This window comes from Perissodus microlepis, chromosome 14 (genome assembly GCF_051167445.1).
Source record: "Perissodus microlepis isolate ML-2025 ecotype Zambia chromosome 14, ASM5116744v1, whole genome shotgun sequence".
In the NCBI taxonomy this organism is placed as follows: domain Eukaryota; kingdom Metazoa; phylum Chordata; class Actinopteri; order Cichliformes; family Cichlidae; genus Perissodus; species Perissodus microlepis.
The window spans coordinates 21882913-21902874 of NC_140474.1; the positions used below are offsets into that span (position 1 = coordinate 21882913).

The following is a 19962-nucleotide window of genomic DNA, read 5'->3' on the forward strand; positions in this document are numbered from 1 at the left end:
TCTGTATTTACTCTTTTTATTGCTTGTTTGCTCCTCTAACTGTTGCATATGTATGAAGAAAAATGTGTTCAAAAGGATTGATCCATAAGCCTAAACCAAGCCTAAACCACACAAGTGTGTACAATGACTTGGGTGTGACTTTTGAAGACTCACACCAGCTTGAATTCACACACAAATACGAAGCAATCTGACCTCACCTAAAACTAATTTCAAAATGCGTACATCTGTACATCAATACGCATTTGCAACCCTTTTGAGACTACGTACTGTCTCTACATACATATGTTACTTATACACATACACACATGGAGGACCACACTATGTGATTACTACCGTATGAATAGAAATGTGTTTTACTTACCCATGTCATGTACAACTCCTCGAAAGATAGACTCTACATCACAAGGTTAAAATCATAAAACAAAATAAAATACATGACTCAACCTTCACTTTCTGTTTAAAGATACAGCCCATTATAACTGGCAGTAATAATGGTCTTATACATAAAGTACTGCATATTTCACATGTGAAATAAGTTTAAAAAAACAAAAAAACAAAAAAAAAAAAAACAGAACATGACGGGTTTTTTTCCACATGCACATCTACACACATCTACACATTTACATAGATGTTTAAATGTGTCATTTAGGTTCTATTTACCCTTGGTAGTTCTGTCACACTTCGCCATGGAGTTACACACTATAATGTAAAAAAATAAAGAATTTAACACACGCACAAAAAAAAAAAAAAAAAAAGTCAGCAAATTCTTATGAAATGTACTGAGGAACACTAAATTACTGACTTGTTGATATACAAATACAAAACAAATAGTATAAAAGTATTTAAGTGTATATCATTGTAACCTTTCTAATTAGAATCTTGATTTCTTGGAACAAATATTTTAAAGTCAATCTCACTTTTTGCTTTTAGATAATCTGAACATGACTCAGATATTCTGTCCTTTTATTCACATTCATCGGTCTTTATCTTTAAGGAAAGCAAATTACCATGAGAAAATCAGGTTAATATTTCATGTTAACATGTGATGTCTCCACATCATACTAAGTCTCACAGCAAGTTAAAACATTACTACAATATTTAAACTGTATTTAAATCTAAATGCTGATAAACATCACCTACATTTAAACATTCAAATTTTGGACACATTTACTTATTAAATGATCTCTTTCATTGTTTTTACTCTTTTGTGCAGTGAAGAAGAAATCACTACTTTGTTGAAGGAGCCAAACATACACATACGGCCTTCTCTGAATCTCATAAAGGGATGGTATCAGTCACAGTTTTAATAGGGCCACATTTTAATAAGTTAGATTTCTAATTATTTACTAATTCAGAAAAATACGTTTCACATGGAAGGAATCGCAGCTAGATTATGATGCTTGTATGAAAATGTTGTGAAAGTTAGACATTTCATTTGCTGTTTAGATCAGTAAGTCAAGTTAAGCTTCTGAGGTCATTATCGTGACTTGCAGCTTGTCATAAATTGTACTATAAGTACAGTGGCTTGCAAAAGTATTCGCCCCCCTTGAACTTTTCCACATTTTGTCACATAACAGCCACAAACATGAATCAATTTTATTGGAATTCCACGTGAAAGACCAATACAAAGTGGTGTACACGTGAGAAGTGGAACGAAAATCATACATGATTCCAAACATTTTTTTTTACAAATAAATAATTGAAAAGTGGGGTGTGCGTAATTATTCAGCCCCCTGAGTCAATACTTTGTAGAACCACCTTTTGCTGCAATTACAGCTGCCAGTCTTTTAGGGTATGTCTCTACCAGCTTTGCACATCTAGAGACTGAAATTCTTGCCCATTCTTCTTTGCAAAACAGCTCCAGCTCAGTCAGATTAGATGGACAGTTTGTGAACAGCAGTTTTCAGATCTTGCCACAGATTCTTGATTGGATTTAGACACCAGACAGGTCAGGCATAAAGTTATTGAGAAATTTAAAGCAGGCTTAGGCTACAAAAAGATTTCTCAAGCCTTGAACATCCCACGGAGCACTGTTCAAGCGATCATTCAGAAATGGAAGGAGTATGGCACAAGTGTAAACCTACCAAGACAAGGCCGTCCACCTAAACTCACAGGCCGAACAAGGAGAGCACTGATCAGAAATGCAGCCAAGAGGCCCATGGTGACTCTGGACGAGCTGCAGAGATCTACAGCTCAGGTGGGGGAATCTGTCCATAGGACAACTATTAGTCGTGCACTGCACAAAGTTGGCCTTTATGGAAGAGCGGCAAGAAGAAAGCCATTGTTAACAGAAAACCATAAGAAGTCCCGTTTGCAGTTTGCCACAAGCCATGTGGGGGACACAGCAAGCATGTGGAAGAAGGTGCTCTGGTCAGATGAGACCAAAATGGAACTTTTTGGCCAAAATGCAAAACGCTATGTGTGGTGGAAAACTAACTCTGGCCCAGTCAAAGTCCAGATCTAAATCCAATCGAGAATCTGTGGCAAGATCTGAAAACTGCTGTTCACAAACTGTCCATCTAATCTGACTGAGCTGGAGCTGTTTTGCAAAGAAGAATGGGCAAGAATTTCAGTCTCTAGATGTGCAAAGCTGGTAGAGACATACCCTAAAAGACTGGCAGCTGTAATTGCAGCAAAATGTGGTTCTACAAAGTATTGACTCAGAGGGCTGAATAATTACTCACACCCCACTTTTCAGTTATTTATTTGTAAAAAAAAATGTTTGGAATCAAGTTTGATTTTCGTTCCACTTCTCACGTGTACACCACTTTGTATTGGTCTGTCACGTGGAATTCCAATAAAATTGATTCATGTTTGTGGCTGTAATGTGACAAAATGTGGAAAAGTTCAAGGGGGTCGAATACTTTTGCAAGCCACTGTAAAAGCTTGCACATCTTTAATTGCTGACTAAGGAATCAGCCAATTACAACAACTGTCAAAACAAATACTGCAGCAACTGTGTAGTTAATGTTTGACATTTAACATTTCAAATAAGTTCAAATACAAATATGTTGGTTTCTTTGTTTTTATTCTCAGAAATGTGTATGTGTGTTGTCACTCAGCTTTTACTTACTAATAGCAGATGGAGCAGCAAATGGAGCAGCACCCATGCACACTATATTTACAAAAAAAAAAAAAAAAATTCAGGGTGAACGATTACAACAGTCTGAACAACACTGCTTTAAAAATGTATAAATCAATCTTAAACAGACTGAGGTTATCAGATAAAAGCCTTCACTTTGGGACACAGCCCATTACAAAGGTTATCCAAGCAAATATTGCAGCTGTTTGCATACAGTATTGCACATCTAACATTTCAAAAAGGTTAACAACTTAGTCCTGTTTTTTTTTTTTTTTTTTTTTTTTTTTTAAAAAAACGCACAAATATGTGGTGTATTGTCATTCACTTTTTACTTACGCACGGGCACTGGAGCACATATTGGCCTGGCCATCTTCCCTATTATGTAAACAAACGAATAGGTCCAGACTTTTTAACATTCACAGGCTGATATACCAATGCAACACAAATAATACAAACAGTGTTCAAAATATATACAATGTCTATCTGTTCAGTCTGGTTATTCCGTTTTCATGTCGTAACGTTCCTGACATGTCTACATAAGAAACATAAGTTTCCTCACCTGCATCCTGTTGTCTGATTGATCCCTGCTGTATTTACCTCTTGCTCAACACCTTGGTTTATACAACTTGTTAATTCCAATTTGTTCTCTAGTGTTAAGATTTTTTTTTTCCAGTTAATTTTTTTCTCATTTTGTGGTCATTCTGCATCAAGCACTGTGTGCCACAAAAATCACTCAGCCTCACTTCACCAGGTTATAATAATTTAAAAAAAAAACAAAAACAAAAAAAACCTAGAGGATTAGCCAACAATAATAAATAATTAAACTAGTAAAATAATTAAATTCTGATATTACTGCAGTGCCTCACAGGTAGTATTATAAGTCGTATTTAAAGTGTAAAAGATGTTCACCATTATTTTGAAGTGTAAACTCCCATGAAGACAAGATAAAACACAATAGGTCAACAACTGCATAAAAAGTTGAGTACTGACTTATTTACATTGTTTGGTTATACAGAAAAATAATACAAATACTACAACTATACTACAACAATACTAGCATTATTTAAAGTATATCAGATCTTCATGTGTTTAATCAGTTTTTTCTGTTTTCATGGGAGATAGAATGAACTACTACTGGATTATAATATTACTGCAGTGCCTCACGGGTAGTATTGTAAGTATTAAAGATGTTCACTAATATTCGAAATATAACAAAACATTTCGAATAAGTTAAAACAGAAATATTTTGGCTTGTTTCTATTTATTGTTAGAAATGTATAGATGTGCAGATGTGTGTTATTCTGATATTCAACTTCTACTTACTACATGCCATGGCGAAGACACCTAGGATGTTAAAAAAAAAAAAAAAAAAAAAGTCAAATATTTCATAAGAATTTGTTAAAAAGAACTTGATGTTATTTTAGGGAAGCAGAAATATAACACAAACACTACAAACAGTATTTGTGATGTGATGCGATGCAATACAATACTGTGGCATTTCAGAACTTATTACTCTCACCTCCCAAATGTGTCTGCGAGTAAAGCTTAGTCTTATTGGTCGCTGCAGCATTTATAGCACTTGTTTATTATCCTTTAAGAGCCAGATTGCATGCTTTTAATTACCCATGGCTGCTTGAGCACACATTGGCATTGATTTACATACTAAACAAAATTTTAAAAACTGCTGCAAGATGCGCTGGGAAACAAAGTGCTGAACAGGAAGCTCGGTGGTCAAGTTGCTGATTAGGAGGCATCATGTGTGATCGAACATTGTGTGGATCTGTGATGATGACTCCCCAGATGTTCTTGGAAATCTTCTGGGCCACAGTGGTGGCAGTCACTGAGCCTTCCGGGGTATACGCCAGGCTTTGGTGGACGTGGGCCGCACGCAGACTCTGCTCCACCAAACCCTTGTTTCCCCTTGCACATTGTTGGAGGCGGAGCGGGTGGAGGTTAGATGTGTGCATGGGGACATCCACAAATATCCCATAGTGCCGCTGCGTATTTAAGTTAAGGGAAACACACATAGAATAAAGGCTGCAGTTAGTTGGCACCTGTCGCATCCCTGACTTCGGGGATGAATTGGCTGAGATTTAATAAACTTTTGGGCCAGTATGTTGGGATGTGATCACGGCCAGTTGTAGGTTGTAGTGTCTGCGTGGTGCTATGTGGTGACACGGGGTTGTTCAACGCTGACTCCTGGGGAGAAGAAGTGGTGGGTCCTTTTCATGAGGCCCCGCCTGAGTGGATCATTCGCCCCACAGAAGATTTTCCACTGGAGCAGTCTCGTGACGACACCCTACGCTCAGCCTTTGACCAAGATAGTAATTGATGGTCACTTGGTGTGCCCTAAAGCCATGTGGCCCTACCAGTACTTTGTATCATTGAACGAGTGAGGCGTCTCGCACAGAGGAGGAACACACCCAGTTGTTGGTGCTTAAAAGCCACCGAGATGCTGAAAATGGGGTTAATAGAAAAGTCGCACGGCACATAATGTACGAAATGTCACGGTTTGAGGCCTACCCCATGGCCTGGGTCGACGAGTTAGGCACTGCCAAGATTTTGCACGATGCTAGATTTAACCAAGGGTTACTGTCACATTCCCTTGTCTGCAGAGTTTAAGGGGAAAAAAAGCCTTCTGCACTGTTTATGGTTTGTACCAATTCTTCACACTTTTGTTCAGCTTGCCCAAAGCCCCAACCACTTTCCAGTCCCCCATGGACTGGGTGGGGCGGCCTCACCTAGATGATGTTATCATCCACAGTAACACCTGGGTGCACATGTGCAGCGGGTGGTTGCGGTCCTGGAGACTCTGCAGCAGGCAGGGCTCAGGACAAACCCTAAGAAATGTGCATTTAGATGGAGGGAAGTACAGCATCTGGGTTAGCACTTGGGGAGTGGGCAGGCGCGTACAGATGGAGAAGACAACTGCCACTGTATCCTCCCCGCGCCCCAAGACCTAAAAGGAGGTGAGGCAGTTCCAGGGCCTGGTGGGGTACCATAACCAATTCATGCCTAGTTTCAGTCCTTTGACAGATCTCACCTGAAAGGGTGCCGCAGATCTGATCCAGTGGGTGGAGCAATGCCAAGCAGCGTTTGTGCAAGTGAAAAAGGCTCTCTGTGGGGAGCTACTCCTCCACAAACTTTTCCCTCCCTTTCATCCTGCAGACGGATGCCTCAAACAGAAGGCTGGGGGACGCTTTGTCCCAGCAGGTGAGAGGGGTTAACCGCCTTGTTCTTTACATCAGCCGGAAGCAAAATACAGCATGGTGGAGAACGATTGTCTGGTGATCCGGTGGGCGGTCAATTCCCTTCGTTTTTACCTCCTGGGACACTTGTTCGCACTCTGCTCAGACCACGCCCCGCTACAGTGCGCCTGGATCACTCGGTGGTACCTGACTTTACAGCCCTTTAAGTTCAAGGTGGTCCATAGGCCACAGATGGTCATGGACAATTTCCTTTCCCGTTTATACAGGGGGAGCCAGATGCGGCCTGGGCCTCAGTCAGACATTGGGATTGTGTGGCAGGGGTGTGGTCTATGGCTCCGCTGCAGTGGAAGGGTGGTGCAGCAGACTCCAGGGCCAGTCCCAAGGAGGCTGAGGTCCAGGTGGAGGGAATTAGGCTCACGAACACTCTCACATTTTTAGTTATGCTGGGGACCAGCAGAGAGGGCCAGCTGCAAGCTTTTGTGTGTGTGTGTGTGTGTGTGTGTGTGTGTGTGTGTGTGTGTGTGTGTGTGTGTGTGTGTGTGTGTGTGTGTGTATAAAATCTGTACAATAAAGACAATTTAACTGTGTTTGAACGCTGTGTGGGTCTGTGGTGTTAACATCCATCTTGGAATCTTGATTCCTTGCATCATTTTTTTGCTACTGAATCTTACTTTTTGCCTTAACCAACCAATTTGTACTGTCTGTGACTCTTATAGTCTGCTTTTCAATATATCATTGTACCCCTTAATTCAAGTCTATCTTCATCTTCAGTCTGTGCCTGACAGAGTTTTATTTTTTCTTTTGAAATAAACTCACGGGGTGTTGGAATATTTCTGCGCACAAGAGGTCCTTGAATCATTTCGCTGTTGTCTTTGTTGACAGCAATGAAGGCAGTGAAAGAACTGCTCACTCCTGATTGGACACTGAGTTGCACCACCTTCTCCTTCACTCCACCATCTTGCTGTCCTCTGTTCTCTCTCTCATCCATCTCCAGGGAGCGAATCAGAGTACGAGCACCCAACCTGTGGACTGTTAGCCTGCAGACAAGAAGGCACAAAACCACAATAATTTCCTTTCCATCCATTTCCTTTTCATCACTTTAAAACAACAAAAAGATTTACACACAAACAGGCTAACAATTTTGATCCACTGCTTTCCCAAAATGAGAAAGTTCTTTATTTAAACCAAATACATGTAACCTAGAACAAAAAGTGTTAAACTAATTCAGAATAAGATTAATCAGAAAACTACACAACATTTTTATCTTGTTCGGCATCACAACAATTGACATAGTTCCTTGAATGTTCCTTCTTCATCTCATCCTCTGCTAGTAGCTGATTTTACCTAGACTTATCTATGTTTTTGGTAATTAATATATCTCTTTTTGTAATTTTATCTCCTTTATAAAAGGACATCTCCTGCCGAAGATAATGTGCAAGTGCATTTGCTAATAGACAGCTTGGTACTGGATAAAATAGTATATCACCACAAAAGAAAATTTAAACCACGCCCAGTCGGGATAGTCAAACAAATCTCTCAGTCTTCACTTCAGAACAACTTTGTACTCACGTTTACCTTTCAAACAAACAGTACTGTGATGTGACAAAACCAGCCAAAGCTAACAAAAGTATAATTTCTCCTAAAATTGCAGTTTCATGCTCCCAACTTTGCAGGAACAATTTGGGGAAAACCCCTCGCTGTTCTAGAATGACTGTGCAACAGTGCACAAAGTGAGGTCCATAAAGACATGGATGAGCGAGACTGGTGAGAACTGACCTGCACAGAGTCCTGAACTTAATGTGATCGATGTGTGACCTAACAAATGTCCTTTTGGAAGAATGAACAAAATTTACCAAATCTGTATACCCATATCTGTGTATCTTAGTCTCAGTGTCACTCTAACTTCGCTGCTTTGTTGAGGGAAAGGAGTCTGTACCTTTGAGTCAGATAAGTAGCTGTAGCAAAATACTCCACACGGTCACCTTAATTTGATCAAAATAATTTAGAAAAGCTCAGGCTGCAGCACAGAAGTTGCTGAAGTCAAGGAAAGCTACAATAAGCTGGAAGTGAGTCAAACATTGATTACATTGGTAGTTGATTATTAACAGTATTATTGTACGCATGTTTTCAGGAGCACTGACTGATGGGGTTAAAGTCCACTTGTTTTGAAAGATTTTTTTGCAGAAAACAAAGAGCTTTGTACAGTTGTTATCAGAAGTTTATAAAGAATTTTTTTTTTTTTTTTTTTTTTTTTTTTTAAATGTGCAGGGTTCCGGTCATTACACATTGAGCTCTCTCATTCATCAACTACCTCATGACTCTAATTTTTTTAGCACAAATTCAAAATCAAATCCAGTGTCCATCACAAATCATTTCTGTTTCACATACATATTTTATATTATTGTTACACTGTGTACACGGTGAGGCAGTTTATTGGCATACGGGTCTCGCCATCTCAAATCAGCAAAAATTTAAGAACATTTTCTGCTCGATCACGTGCATGATGATTGCAGTAAAATGTTAGCTTCATATATCTAATCATTTTGAAGATGCATATTTATTTTAAATGGTAAATTAACCTACTTTCAGACGTATTTTCCCACACATTTAAATCTGAGATAATATTTGAGCATGAATCAAACATTATCAAAGAGAAATTCCTGAAATTTTCAATGGACTTTCATACCATTGAAATCAATCAGGATCTGTAATTTGAGAAAGATACATTTAAAAAAAAAAAAAAAAAAAAAAATGCCAGAACTAAAGCCAGAACTATTCAAAACATGAATAGTAAAGGTCTTGAGTGCTGGCAATATTGCAAAATAAAGCATGAATAATACTTTTTAACATGATATTCTTAATAACAAAATAGAAGCAAATGCTATTTCTTTTCAATTTTATGTTATGTTGAGCAAAGATGATAAGTCATGCCGCAAAAACAATCAGTAGGTTGTCTCGTCAAAATACAACATAAATATCGGAGTCTCCAGATGGTCAAGTGGAAAACACTGAAAAAAGCTTTGATGATTTGAAGTGGCGTCCCTCAGGTCTCACAAATGTGAGATATGCATACATTCTATCTGGGCAGGACAATTAGTGATATTTTTGTTTTAGTAGTACAACCTGTCGTATTTGCTCGATCCAATTTGAAAGTAAAATTAAAGAGCATAATCAAACATTTTTAATGTCTGAATCCAAGATTAATGGATCCCGATTCATTTTGAGGTTAAGCGTGTCACAAAAAGAAAAAAAAGAGGGTTGACAGAGCATTTTTCAAAGAAACATATCTTGAGTAGTATTTCAATTTTGAAGTGAAATTTTCACAGCACTCATTATATGTGCCCACACCATAACATTTTTATGAAAATCGTAGACGGATATGCAGAAGTCCTGTGTTGATTTTATGGAGTTACCCATATATTCACTGAGCTGGGCTTGGTTTTACTGGCTGTGTGAAATTTGAAGTTTGGAAACATTTTTTTTCGTACTTTGAGAAGTACAAAAAGAATAAATCAGCTTAAGAGATCCCTGAGCTGTGCTTCACTTAAAACAAAACTAAAAACAAAACAAATTTCTCAGCATCACTTTGAGACAGGATGTTTCTCATTTTAGACATATTGCACAAATAAATGAAAATAGTGCTAAATATTTGGTTGACATGTCAATTAAAAGATATATCAGATCAAAACTGGCTCCAGGATTCTTCACAGCCTTGCTGTAGTTCAAAGTAAAGCTATTAAATATCTGGTCAGACACAATGTTGTGAAGATTTTTAGGGTCAAAGACAAAGCTATTTCTTTCTTTGGCTCTCGGAGGAGGCGGACGCACTTTTTCTCCTCTCCCTTATCTTCCCTGCTAGTTCTTATGTCCTTGTCTAGTCTCGTGTCTTTTTTGTATTACTTTCCCTGGAACACTCTCTCACAGTCTGTGTCTAAAACCTAAAAGAGAATTATGGATTTGATCAACTGGTCTCTGAATGCTATTGACACCCTTTAACGAGAAGTCTGGGCTCGGGAGAACCCGAGTGCCCTGGAGGGACTTTCCCTGCCGGATACACGATGGAAAGGTGGCAGAGGATCGTGTGCCTGGTGGGACTGTCGATCGAGGACGCTGAAGATATCTACCTATCCGGAACCATGATAACAGGCTTTTTTGCTGATCGGAGCTGGCTTGGCCCTGGTTTATCGGAGAATTAAGAAAGCGGAACCGGCTGTTCAAATCCCCACAAGTCTGCCCGCTGGGATTGGAACGACAGGTGCGACTTCTCAGAAAGGGCTCACTGAAGGCAGCATGGTTAAGAGCTTGGAGGCGCTTACGACTGCAGTGAATGCTCAGAATAACACCTCTGAGCGTATGTATGTTGGATTACATCAGGAAAGAATCAACTCAGAACAACATCTCTGGGCGGAAGCTGGATTACATCAGATTACAGAACCTGCTACGTGAGCACAAGAGAGACAAGACCACGGAATCGACGGCTAATAACATCATGGAGAAACTCGCAGCTATTAACGGGAGATTGAGAGACCAGTGTCGGAGTGTTAAAAACAGCTTGAAATTCTCATGAGTTGTTTGCAAAAGAAAAATCACCATCATAATCCAGCTACCCCTTCGGCGCCAGCTGTGGGCTCAAGGCTGGAGCCGAACAAAAACTCCCTGATAACGACTGTGTTGAGTCTGTTCCTTCCCATTCCCTACAAGGCCACCTGGGTTGGCTGGAAGACTGTTTACTTAGCCTGGCGGGGCGAAGGACACCGTCTCAGCTGAACTATGGACACGCACACACATACATATACTGATACTGATACTGATAAACACTCACTGACACATCACCCTCCCTATCCAACGCCACCTCCAACGCTTACCTCCCCCATGATGTGGACATCGGGTCAGCTGGAGGCGCAGTCGAAGATTGCAGCGGTCCCAGATCAGATATACACACTGGAACACTTTCCCATGTTGCTTGTCTGTGTTTATTGTGTTATGGTGTGTTGATACCTGTGCATTCCTGTATTATCCTTTTGTGTTGCACATTTCAATGTTTTTTTCCTCGCTACCTGGCCTGACCTGTCTCCCCAATGTGATGTTTGTATTGTATGTACGGTCAGCAAGGTCTGTCATCTTGGTTGTGGGCAAAAGACCTGCAACTGACAAATAAAGGCTATCTCATCTCATAACATCAGTTTAGTCTGAATTTAGAAGCAGGAAATTAGAGTTCACCAAGGTCTTGATGTCTTAAAGACATGACCGTAGTTTGATCTATTGATTTGTGTCACTGGGCTTCATGGAGACAATGTTAAGAAAGCAAAAAGAAATTTTAAGATTTTTAAAGAGAATCTGATAAACAGATAACAGTGTGTCGAACTTACTGTAAAATGTAGGTGTGATTTTGCTATTTATGTCCAAAAATGCTTTTAAAAGATAATGAAGCAGTATTGCCAGTGGCTATATTTTCAAGATCTATTATGGAATAAAGTTACCAGTTACCTTCGTGCTATATTTTCTGTTTATATCACTCACATTGACAGAGGATGGTGACCAATAGTCCAGACAGATGTGCTGCGTCTTTCTCTACTTAACCCCAATTATCAGGCTAAAAGAGTCGAAACAGCATCTTGCATAGATTCCGTTTTGCTTCTGACAGATTTGCCTCTAAAGGTCAGACAGACTATGTTTTCTTCTCTAAGCAAACACTATGACTGTCACGCTTTACAAAAAGAGGCACTGGGGGCACAAATTAGTTGCTGTTGGAGAGGTACCTGTGTGGGTTAAGCTGTGTGCTCTTCATGTACTTTACAGTAAAAATGGCAGATTGTTGCACAGTAGTTTTTTCACTTGAGGTCAAAAAAATGGCTCCTTGATTTCCCAGAAACTGCGGACTGAGATTCCTCTGTCATGTCTAAATGTTTGTGATCAGTAATCATATACTATTAGATATTATGATACCCCTAATCCAAGAAAATAAGATTAGAAAAAGTGAAACATGTTTAAAACTAGACAAACACCATTAGGTCTGTGTATTATTAACGGTTTTCTAGTAAGTAGAGTTATGTTTCTGAAAATATTGTTTTAAATTCAACACTTGCATTTCAAAACAGAAGTGTGCCGTTTGTGTTAAACTGTTTTACCCAGTGTCCTCTGCAGGGCTGAGACTGAAGTGCAGCTGGTTCTCAGAGGGATGACCTGCCAGGCTGTACTTCACCGTCACACAGCCCTCTGCTGCCTCTGAGCTCTGACACAGAATCACAAGGTTAGAAGTCACGTTAATTACTGTCATCAAATACCTAAACAACAACATGAGAAGGTGCTGCTCCTACCTGTCCAGTGAGCTGGGCATAAATCAGTGACCTCTGACCCTGGAAAAGTGCTGTGATTGGTGGAGAGAGGACAGTGACAGACACTTCCTTTGGTAAATCCCATGTGACTGAGATGTCGACCACAGCCGGCTGCAGAGCAAATCGCAGTGACTGCATCACCTGAAAAATAAAGAAAAACTCTCCAAATTTGCTGCTTCAGTGTTTAACTTGACATGCTTGACTGCTCTTGCTCTTGACGAAGGCGGTCGCACTTTTCTCCTTTCCTCCTCTCCCTTAGCTTCCCTGCTTAGCCTCTTATGTCGTTGTCTAGTCTCGGGTTTTTTGTGTTACTTTTCCCTAGAACATTCTCTCACAGTCTGTTCTCTAAAACCTAAAAGAGGAATTATGGATTGGATCAACTGGTCCCTAAATGCAATTGACACCCCTTTCTCAATGAGAAGTCTGGGCTTGGGTGAGCCTGAGTGCTGAAGATATCTACCTATTCGGAACCATGGTAACAGGGTTCTGGCAGATCGGAGCTGGCTTGGCCCTGACTTATCGAAGAATTAAGAAAGCAGAACCGGCTGTTCAAACCCCCACAAGGCTGCCTGCTGGGATTGGAATGATGGGAGAGGCGTGAGTTTCTTAAAATGGGCTCATTGAGTCAGCACGGATAAGATCTTGGAGAGGCTACGGCTGCTGTGAATACTCAGAATAAGATCTCTGACTGCAGACTGGATACATCTCGGAAGGGCTAGCTCGGAATAACATCTCTGGGCGCAAATTGGATGACATCTCGGGGAGGCACACTGCCTTGAGTTCTCAGAAATCGGCTCCTTGAGCACAAGAAATGACAACATCACAGAACGCAAGTATGGCGAAGCTCGCGGCTCTCCAACGGGAGATTGAGAGACCAGTGTTGGACTGTAGAACTGCTTTGAAATTCATATGAGCTGTTCGCACTAAAGTAAAAAGCACCATCACTTCATGTGGATAGCCCCTTTGGCGCCAGCGGCGGTCTCAAGGCTGGAGCTGAACAACAACACCCTGATAAGTCTGTGAAGGTTCTCAGTCATCCAGGTCATCGTAGTCAAAGGAGCTTGCAAAGAAAAGCGTCTGGACTTCTTTAAGTTACTTGAAGACGTTTCACCTCTCATCCGAGAAGCTTCTTCAGTTCTAAGGTCAAATGGTGGAGAGTCCCAGATATAAACCTAGTGGGAGTATCCCCCCACAGAGGGACAAAAGGACCCCCTGATGATCCTCTAATCGCCTGAGCCAAGGTGTGAAACTGGGTGTGGGTCCCAATCAGCCAGAGTTTCGGGTGTGTTCATTGTGAAACCTGGCCCCACCTTATCATGCGAATTCCTGAGGTCAGATGGCCCAGGATGTGAGTGGGCGTTAAGGCGTCTGGGAAGGGATCTCAAAACTGGATTATAGATGGCAGAGAGTTGGTGTCGTAAACCCCCGCCTCTGTTCAAAGATGGTCGCTCACAGTGGACATAGATGGCTTCTTTCACTCCTCTTTCAAACCATCTGTCCTCTCTGTCCAAAATGTGAACATTGGCATCCTCGAAAGAGTGTCCTTTATCCTTAAGATGCAGATGGACTGCTGAGTCTTGTCCTGTGGAGGTGGCTCTTCTGTGTTGTGCCATGCGCTTGTGAAGTGGCTGTTTGGTCTCTCCAATGTAGAGGTCTGGGCATTCCTCGCTGCACTGTACAGCATACACCACATTGTTAAGTCTGTGTTTTGGCGTTTTGTCTTGATGTTTTGATGTTTTCAAAACATCAAGTTCACCAGGGAAGACACAAAGGACAACTGTTTGCCTTTCCTGGACTGCGCTGTGCACATTGAAGAGAACGGCAAACTCAACATCGAAGTTTACCGGAAGCCCACACACACGGACCAGTACCTCCTCTTTGACTCCCATCACCCTTTGGAACACAAACTTGGAGTAATTAGGACCCTACACCACCGGGCAGAACATGTTCCCTCTAAGCCTGAAGGAAAAAAGAAGGAACACACACATGTAAAGGAAGCACTCAAAACGTGCGGCTATCCTAAATGGGCGTTCTTAAAGTCAGCAAAGAGGCACAGAAAAGAAGACCAGACACCAGCGAGGGAGGATAAGAAGGACAGACGCAACAACATTGTCATCCCCTATGTAGCCGGTGTATCAGAAAAACTTAGGAGAGTTTTCTCCAAGCATGACATCCCGGTGCATTTCAGACCCAGCAACACGCTCAGACAAAAACTGGTTCACCCAAAAGACAAAACGCCAAAACACAGACTTAACAATGTGGTGTATGCTGTACAGTGCAGCGAGGAATGCCCAGACCTCTACATTGGAGAGACCAAACAGCCACTTCACAAGCGCATGGCACAACACAGAAGAGCCACCTCCACAGGACAAGACTCAGCAGTCCATCTGCATCTTAAGGATAAAGGACACTCTTTCGAGGATGCCAATGTTCACATTTTGGACAGAGAGGACAGATGGTTTGAAAGAGGAGTGAAAGAAGCCATCTATGTCCACTGTGAGCGACCATCTTTGAACAGAGGCGGGGGTTTACAACACCAACTCTCTGCCATCTATAATCCAGTTTTGAGATCCCTTCCCAGACGCCTTAACGCCCACTCACATCCTGGGCCATCTGACCTCAGGAATTCGCATGATAAGGTGGGGCCAGGTTTCACAATGAACACACCCGAAACTCTGGCTGATTGGGACCCACACCCAGTTTCACACCTTGGCTCAGGCGATTAGAGGATCATCAGGGGGTCCTTTTGTCCCTCTGTGGGGGGAAACTCCCACTAGGTTTATATCTGGGACTCTCCACCATTTGACCTTAGAACTGAAGAAGCTTCTCGGATGAGAGGTGAAACGTCTTCAAGTAACTTAAAGAAGTCCAGACGCTTTTCTTTGCAAGCTCCTTTGACAACACCCTGATAACGACTGTGTTTAGTCTGTTCCTTCCCATTCCATGCAAGGCCACCTGGGTTGGCTGGAAGACTGTTTACTTAGCCTAGCAGGGCAAAGGACACTGTCTCAGCTGAACTCTGGACACGCACACACATACATATACACTGATATGCACACACTCATCCCCCCTCCCTTTCCAAATGCCTTCGACGCTTATTCCCTTCCGATGCTGCACCCTTTACCCACCCCTGTTGCTTGTCATGTGTTTCTTTGGTGTATTAAGAGTTTTTTCATGTGCTATGTGCAGAGGTGTTTTTTTCTGTTCTCAAACTGATCTCCCTGTTGGAGCTCAGTCTGGGGGGAGTTTTTTTTCTCCTTATCTTCCCTCATGTGGTGCATTTTCCATTGTTATACCTCTCTGACCTGTCTTCCCCATGTGATGTTTTGTGTAATGTATGTATGGTCGGAGGGTAAGATGGCGCCGCCATTGCATGCAATAGGTTGGCAGCCTTATGAAATTTCCCCTTGTGGGACTAATAAAGGTATATCAATTCAATTCAATTACTTTTATTCTATATGTATAGCACTTCAGTTTTTGATTAACAACCACGTATTAAATATTAGTATGCATGTTTGAACATACACATAATCAACCTTACAGTCAAACATTTATTCCAACATACAAACTATGGCCCAAAATAGAGAGGAAAAGATTAAGGGAAAGTTAACCAATAAAAATGTGCTTTCATCAGTCGTTTAAAACAATTACAAAAATTCCTGATAAGCTGAAGACTATTCCAGGGTTTGGGCACCACAACCTCAAAAGCATGATCACCTCAAAGTCAGAGGGGGAAAAAAAACCTATATGGCCCAGAAATGATCTGCTGTGTATCACATCTTTGGAAAGCTGAGTTCAGTTTCTGAACCTGATTACTTCCACACCTGTTCTTAATGACGAAATCACTTAAATAGGAGCTGCATGACAAAGTGGAGTAGGCCAAAAGATCTTCAAAAGCCAGACATCAAGCTGTGATCCAAGGAAATTCAGAGACATATGAGAAACAAAGTAATTAGATCTGTCAGTGTTGAAAGCCATTTGTAAAGCTGTGGGACTCCAGCGAACCACAGTAAAAGCCATTATCCACAAATGGCAATAACACGGGACACTGGTGAACATTGATAGCAACAAATATTTCTGGCACAACTTCACCAACTTCCAAAGTGCATGGAGAAGACAAAGATCTGATGACACCGAGACTCCAGCGACGCTTAAGATTCTAGGGAACAACTTTATTAAGTGAACAACGTGTTTTGTCTTGTGGCCTTCATCAGGGTTGTTGCAAAATGTCCAACAGTTAATGTTTAAAGAAAAAAAATAAGGAAACAGAAAAAGAATTTCCAAGTGGACCAATTACAACTCAACAAATAAACCAGCTGACCAATTGACATTAACGAGGTGGTATTGGTTCATTGATTAAGCTACAGCCAAAATAGATTCTGGACTAAACCACTACAAATTAAAAGGGAAGGGGGGGGATCCCAACATTTCTTAACATAATACATAATCAATATTGCACAGAAAAATGCAAATAACTTAATATAAAAAATACAAATTAAAAGCTAATATGAGTACAGGAACATTAAAAGAGCGCAAAGATGCAAAAATCTAGTTAAAAACATAGAAACATAGTTGCTGCTAAGGGTGGCCCAACCAGTTATCACAATCATTTTTATCACACAGGGCGATGTAGGTTTGGACTTTTTCCCCTTTAATATAAAACTGGTTAATTTAGAAACTTCATTTTGTGTTTACTTGTGTTATCTTTGTCTGATATTTAAATTTGTTTGATGATCTGACATATTTAAGTGTGACAAATACAGGGAGTGCAGAATTATTAGGCAAATGAGTATTTTGTCCACATCATCCTCTTCATGCATGTTGTCCTACTCCAAGCTGTATAGGCTCGAAAGCCTACTACCAATTAAGCATATTAGGTGATGTGCATCTCTGTAATGAGAAGGGGTGTGGTCTAATGACATCAACACCCTATATCAGGTGTGCATAATTATTAGGCAACGTCCTTTCCTTTGGCAAAATGGGTCAAAAGAAGGACTTGACAGGCTCAGAAAAGTCAAAAATAGTGAGATATCTTGCAGAGGGATGCAGCAGTCTCAAAATTGCAAAGCTTCTGAAGCGTGATCATCGAACAATCAAGTGTTTCATTCAAAATAGCCAACAGGGTTGCAAGAAGCGTGTGGAAAAACCAAGGCGCAAAATAACTGCCCATGAACTGAGAAAAGTCAAGCGTGCAGCTGCCAAGATGCCACTTGCCACCAGTTTGGCCATATTTCAGAGCTGCAACATCACTGGAGTGCCCAAAAGCACAAGGTGTGCAATACTCAGAGGCCAAGGTAAGAAAGGCTGAAAGACGACCACCACTGAACAAGACACACAAGCTGAAACGTCAAGACTGGGCCAAGAAATATCTCAAGACTGGTTTTTCTAAGGTTTTATGGACTGATGAAATGAGAGTGAGTCTTGATGGGCCAGATGGATGGGCCCGTGGCTGGATTGGTAAAGGGCAGAGAGCTCCAGTCCGACTCAGACGCCAGCAAGGTGGAGGTGGAGTACTGGTTTGGGCTGGTATCATCAAAGATGAGCTTGTGGGGCCTTTTCGGGTTGAGGATGGAGTCAAGCTCAACTCCCAGTCCTACTGCCAGTTGCTGGAAGACACCTTCTTCAAGCAGTGGTACAGGAAGAAGTCTGCATCCTTCAAGAAAAACATGATTTTCATGCAGGACAATGCTCCATCACACGCGTCCAAGTACTCCACAGCGTGGCTGGCAAGAAACGGTATAAAAGAAGAAAAACTAATGACATGGCCTCCTTGTTCACCTGATCTGAACCCCATTGAGAACCTGTGGTCCATCATCAAATGTGAGATTTACAAGGAGGGAAAACAGTACACCTCTCTGAACAGTGTCTGGGAGGCTGTGGTTGCTGCTGCACGCAATGTTGATGGTGAACAGATCAAAACACTGACAGAATCCATGGATGGCAGGCTTTTGAGTGTCCTTGCAAAGAAAGGTGGCTATATTGGTCGCTGATTTGTTTTTGTTTTGTTTTTGAATGTCAGAAATGTATATTTGTGAATGTGGAGATGTTATATTGGTGTCACTGGTAAAAATAAATAATTGAAATGGGTATATATTTGTTTTTTGTTAAGTTGCCTAATAATTATGCACAGTAATAGTCACCTGCACACACAGATATCCCCCTAAAATAGCTAAAACTGAAAACAAACTAAAAACTACTTCCAAAAACATTCAGCTTTGATATTAATGAGTTTTTTGGGTTCATTGAGAACATGGTTGTTGTTCAATAATAAAATTATTCCTCAAAAATACAACTTGCCTAATAATTCTGCACTCCCTGTAGACAAAAAATATAAAATAAGGAAGGGGGAAAACACATTTTCACACCACTCTACATTGATTAATATGAATTTGTTGAATAAATATGCAGAAAACCATTTGCAAGCAGTACCAGTGATGCCATCTAGTTTTGTATTCTGGTGATAAGAGTAGCATGATCAGTGGTATCAAAGACTGCAGATAAGTCAAGCACAACTAAAATGAAATATTTTCTCTTATCCGAGTGCATAAGAATACCATTAGCAATTTTTTTTTCTTTTTAATAAAGTTGTTTCAGTGCTGTGGTTTTGTCAATAACCAGATTGAGAAGCAACAACTTTCTCGAAGACTTTGGAAATTGGCCCATAATGACCTAAAACAGTGGAATCTAAGGAGGGATGTTTTCCCTAGAGGAAAGACGCTGGGTAAGATGAATGGAATGATTTATAATAGAGAAAAGCCAAGGACAGATGACAAGTAGAACCTGCTAATGAATTTAGGACAGACAATGTCCACTGGGCAGGAAAACGTGTGCAATAATGGGACGTATGGGACAAAAGTGTGTGAAATAATGTCAAGGAGATATGTTGAGAAAATTAGTTTAAACTCTGAGAAGAGAACTGATCAAGAGATTTGAGTCAGTTGAAGACACACAGACTTGATGCAGTCACTGGAATACATGGCAGGGAAAGCAGATTGAGGGAGATTAAGGAATCTGCTGATGGTGTCAAACAAAAATATTGGATTAAGTTTATTACCATTAGTCAAACCAGCAAAATAAGATGATGTAATATCTTTTACAAGTTGGTGAAGTATGTTTAGTAAGTCCTTCATATAGTGTTATTATCCTCCTTCATAATTGTGTTAAATGTCTTACTTTTGGTTGCATCCTGTCAGTCCCTGTGATGAACTGAGCGTGACCTCCTCCTTCTTTGGCCATCCCATTGATGAGAGCAGAGCTGGCCCCTTCCCCAATCCCAAAAGAGAAACACCTGCAATACAACAGTTTTCTTTAAGTACACAGCGGACATGTTGGACAT

The 19962-nt window shown here is 40.9% G+C and overlaps 1 protein-coding gene across 2 annotated transcripts in view; it reads right to left on the reverse strand.

The window, feature by feature from the left end:
* The window catches only part of LOC146373909 (von Willebrand factor A domain-containing protein 5A-like), a 31312-nt gene that overhangs the window by 1828 nt on the left and 9522 nt on the right, over nt 1–19962 (reverse strand). The window contains exons 11-19 of one of the 2 annotated variants that reach the window (XM_084950887.1): nt 19800–19914; nt 12609–12767; nt 12420–12523; nt 7108–7328; nt 4406–4426; nt 3419–3457; nt 3074–3115; nt 661–699; nt 362–394 (exon numbers count right to left, since the gene is read on the reverse strand). In XM_084950887.1, the coding sequence (XP_084807013.1) occupies nt 362–394; nt 661–699; nt 3074–3115; nt 3419–3457; nt 4406–4426; nt 7108–7328; nt 12420–12523; nt 12609–12767; nt 19800–19914 (773 nt within the window). The remainder of the gene's footprint in view (nt 1–361; nt 395–660; nt 700–3073; nt 3116–3418; nt 3458–4405; nt 4427–7107; nt 7329–12419; nt 12524–12608; nt 12768–19799; nt 19915–19962) is intronic. The other variant, XM_084950888.1, reaches the window with a different exon arrangement.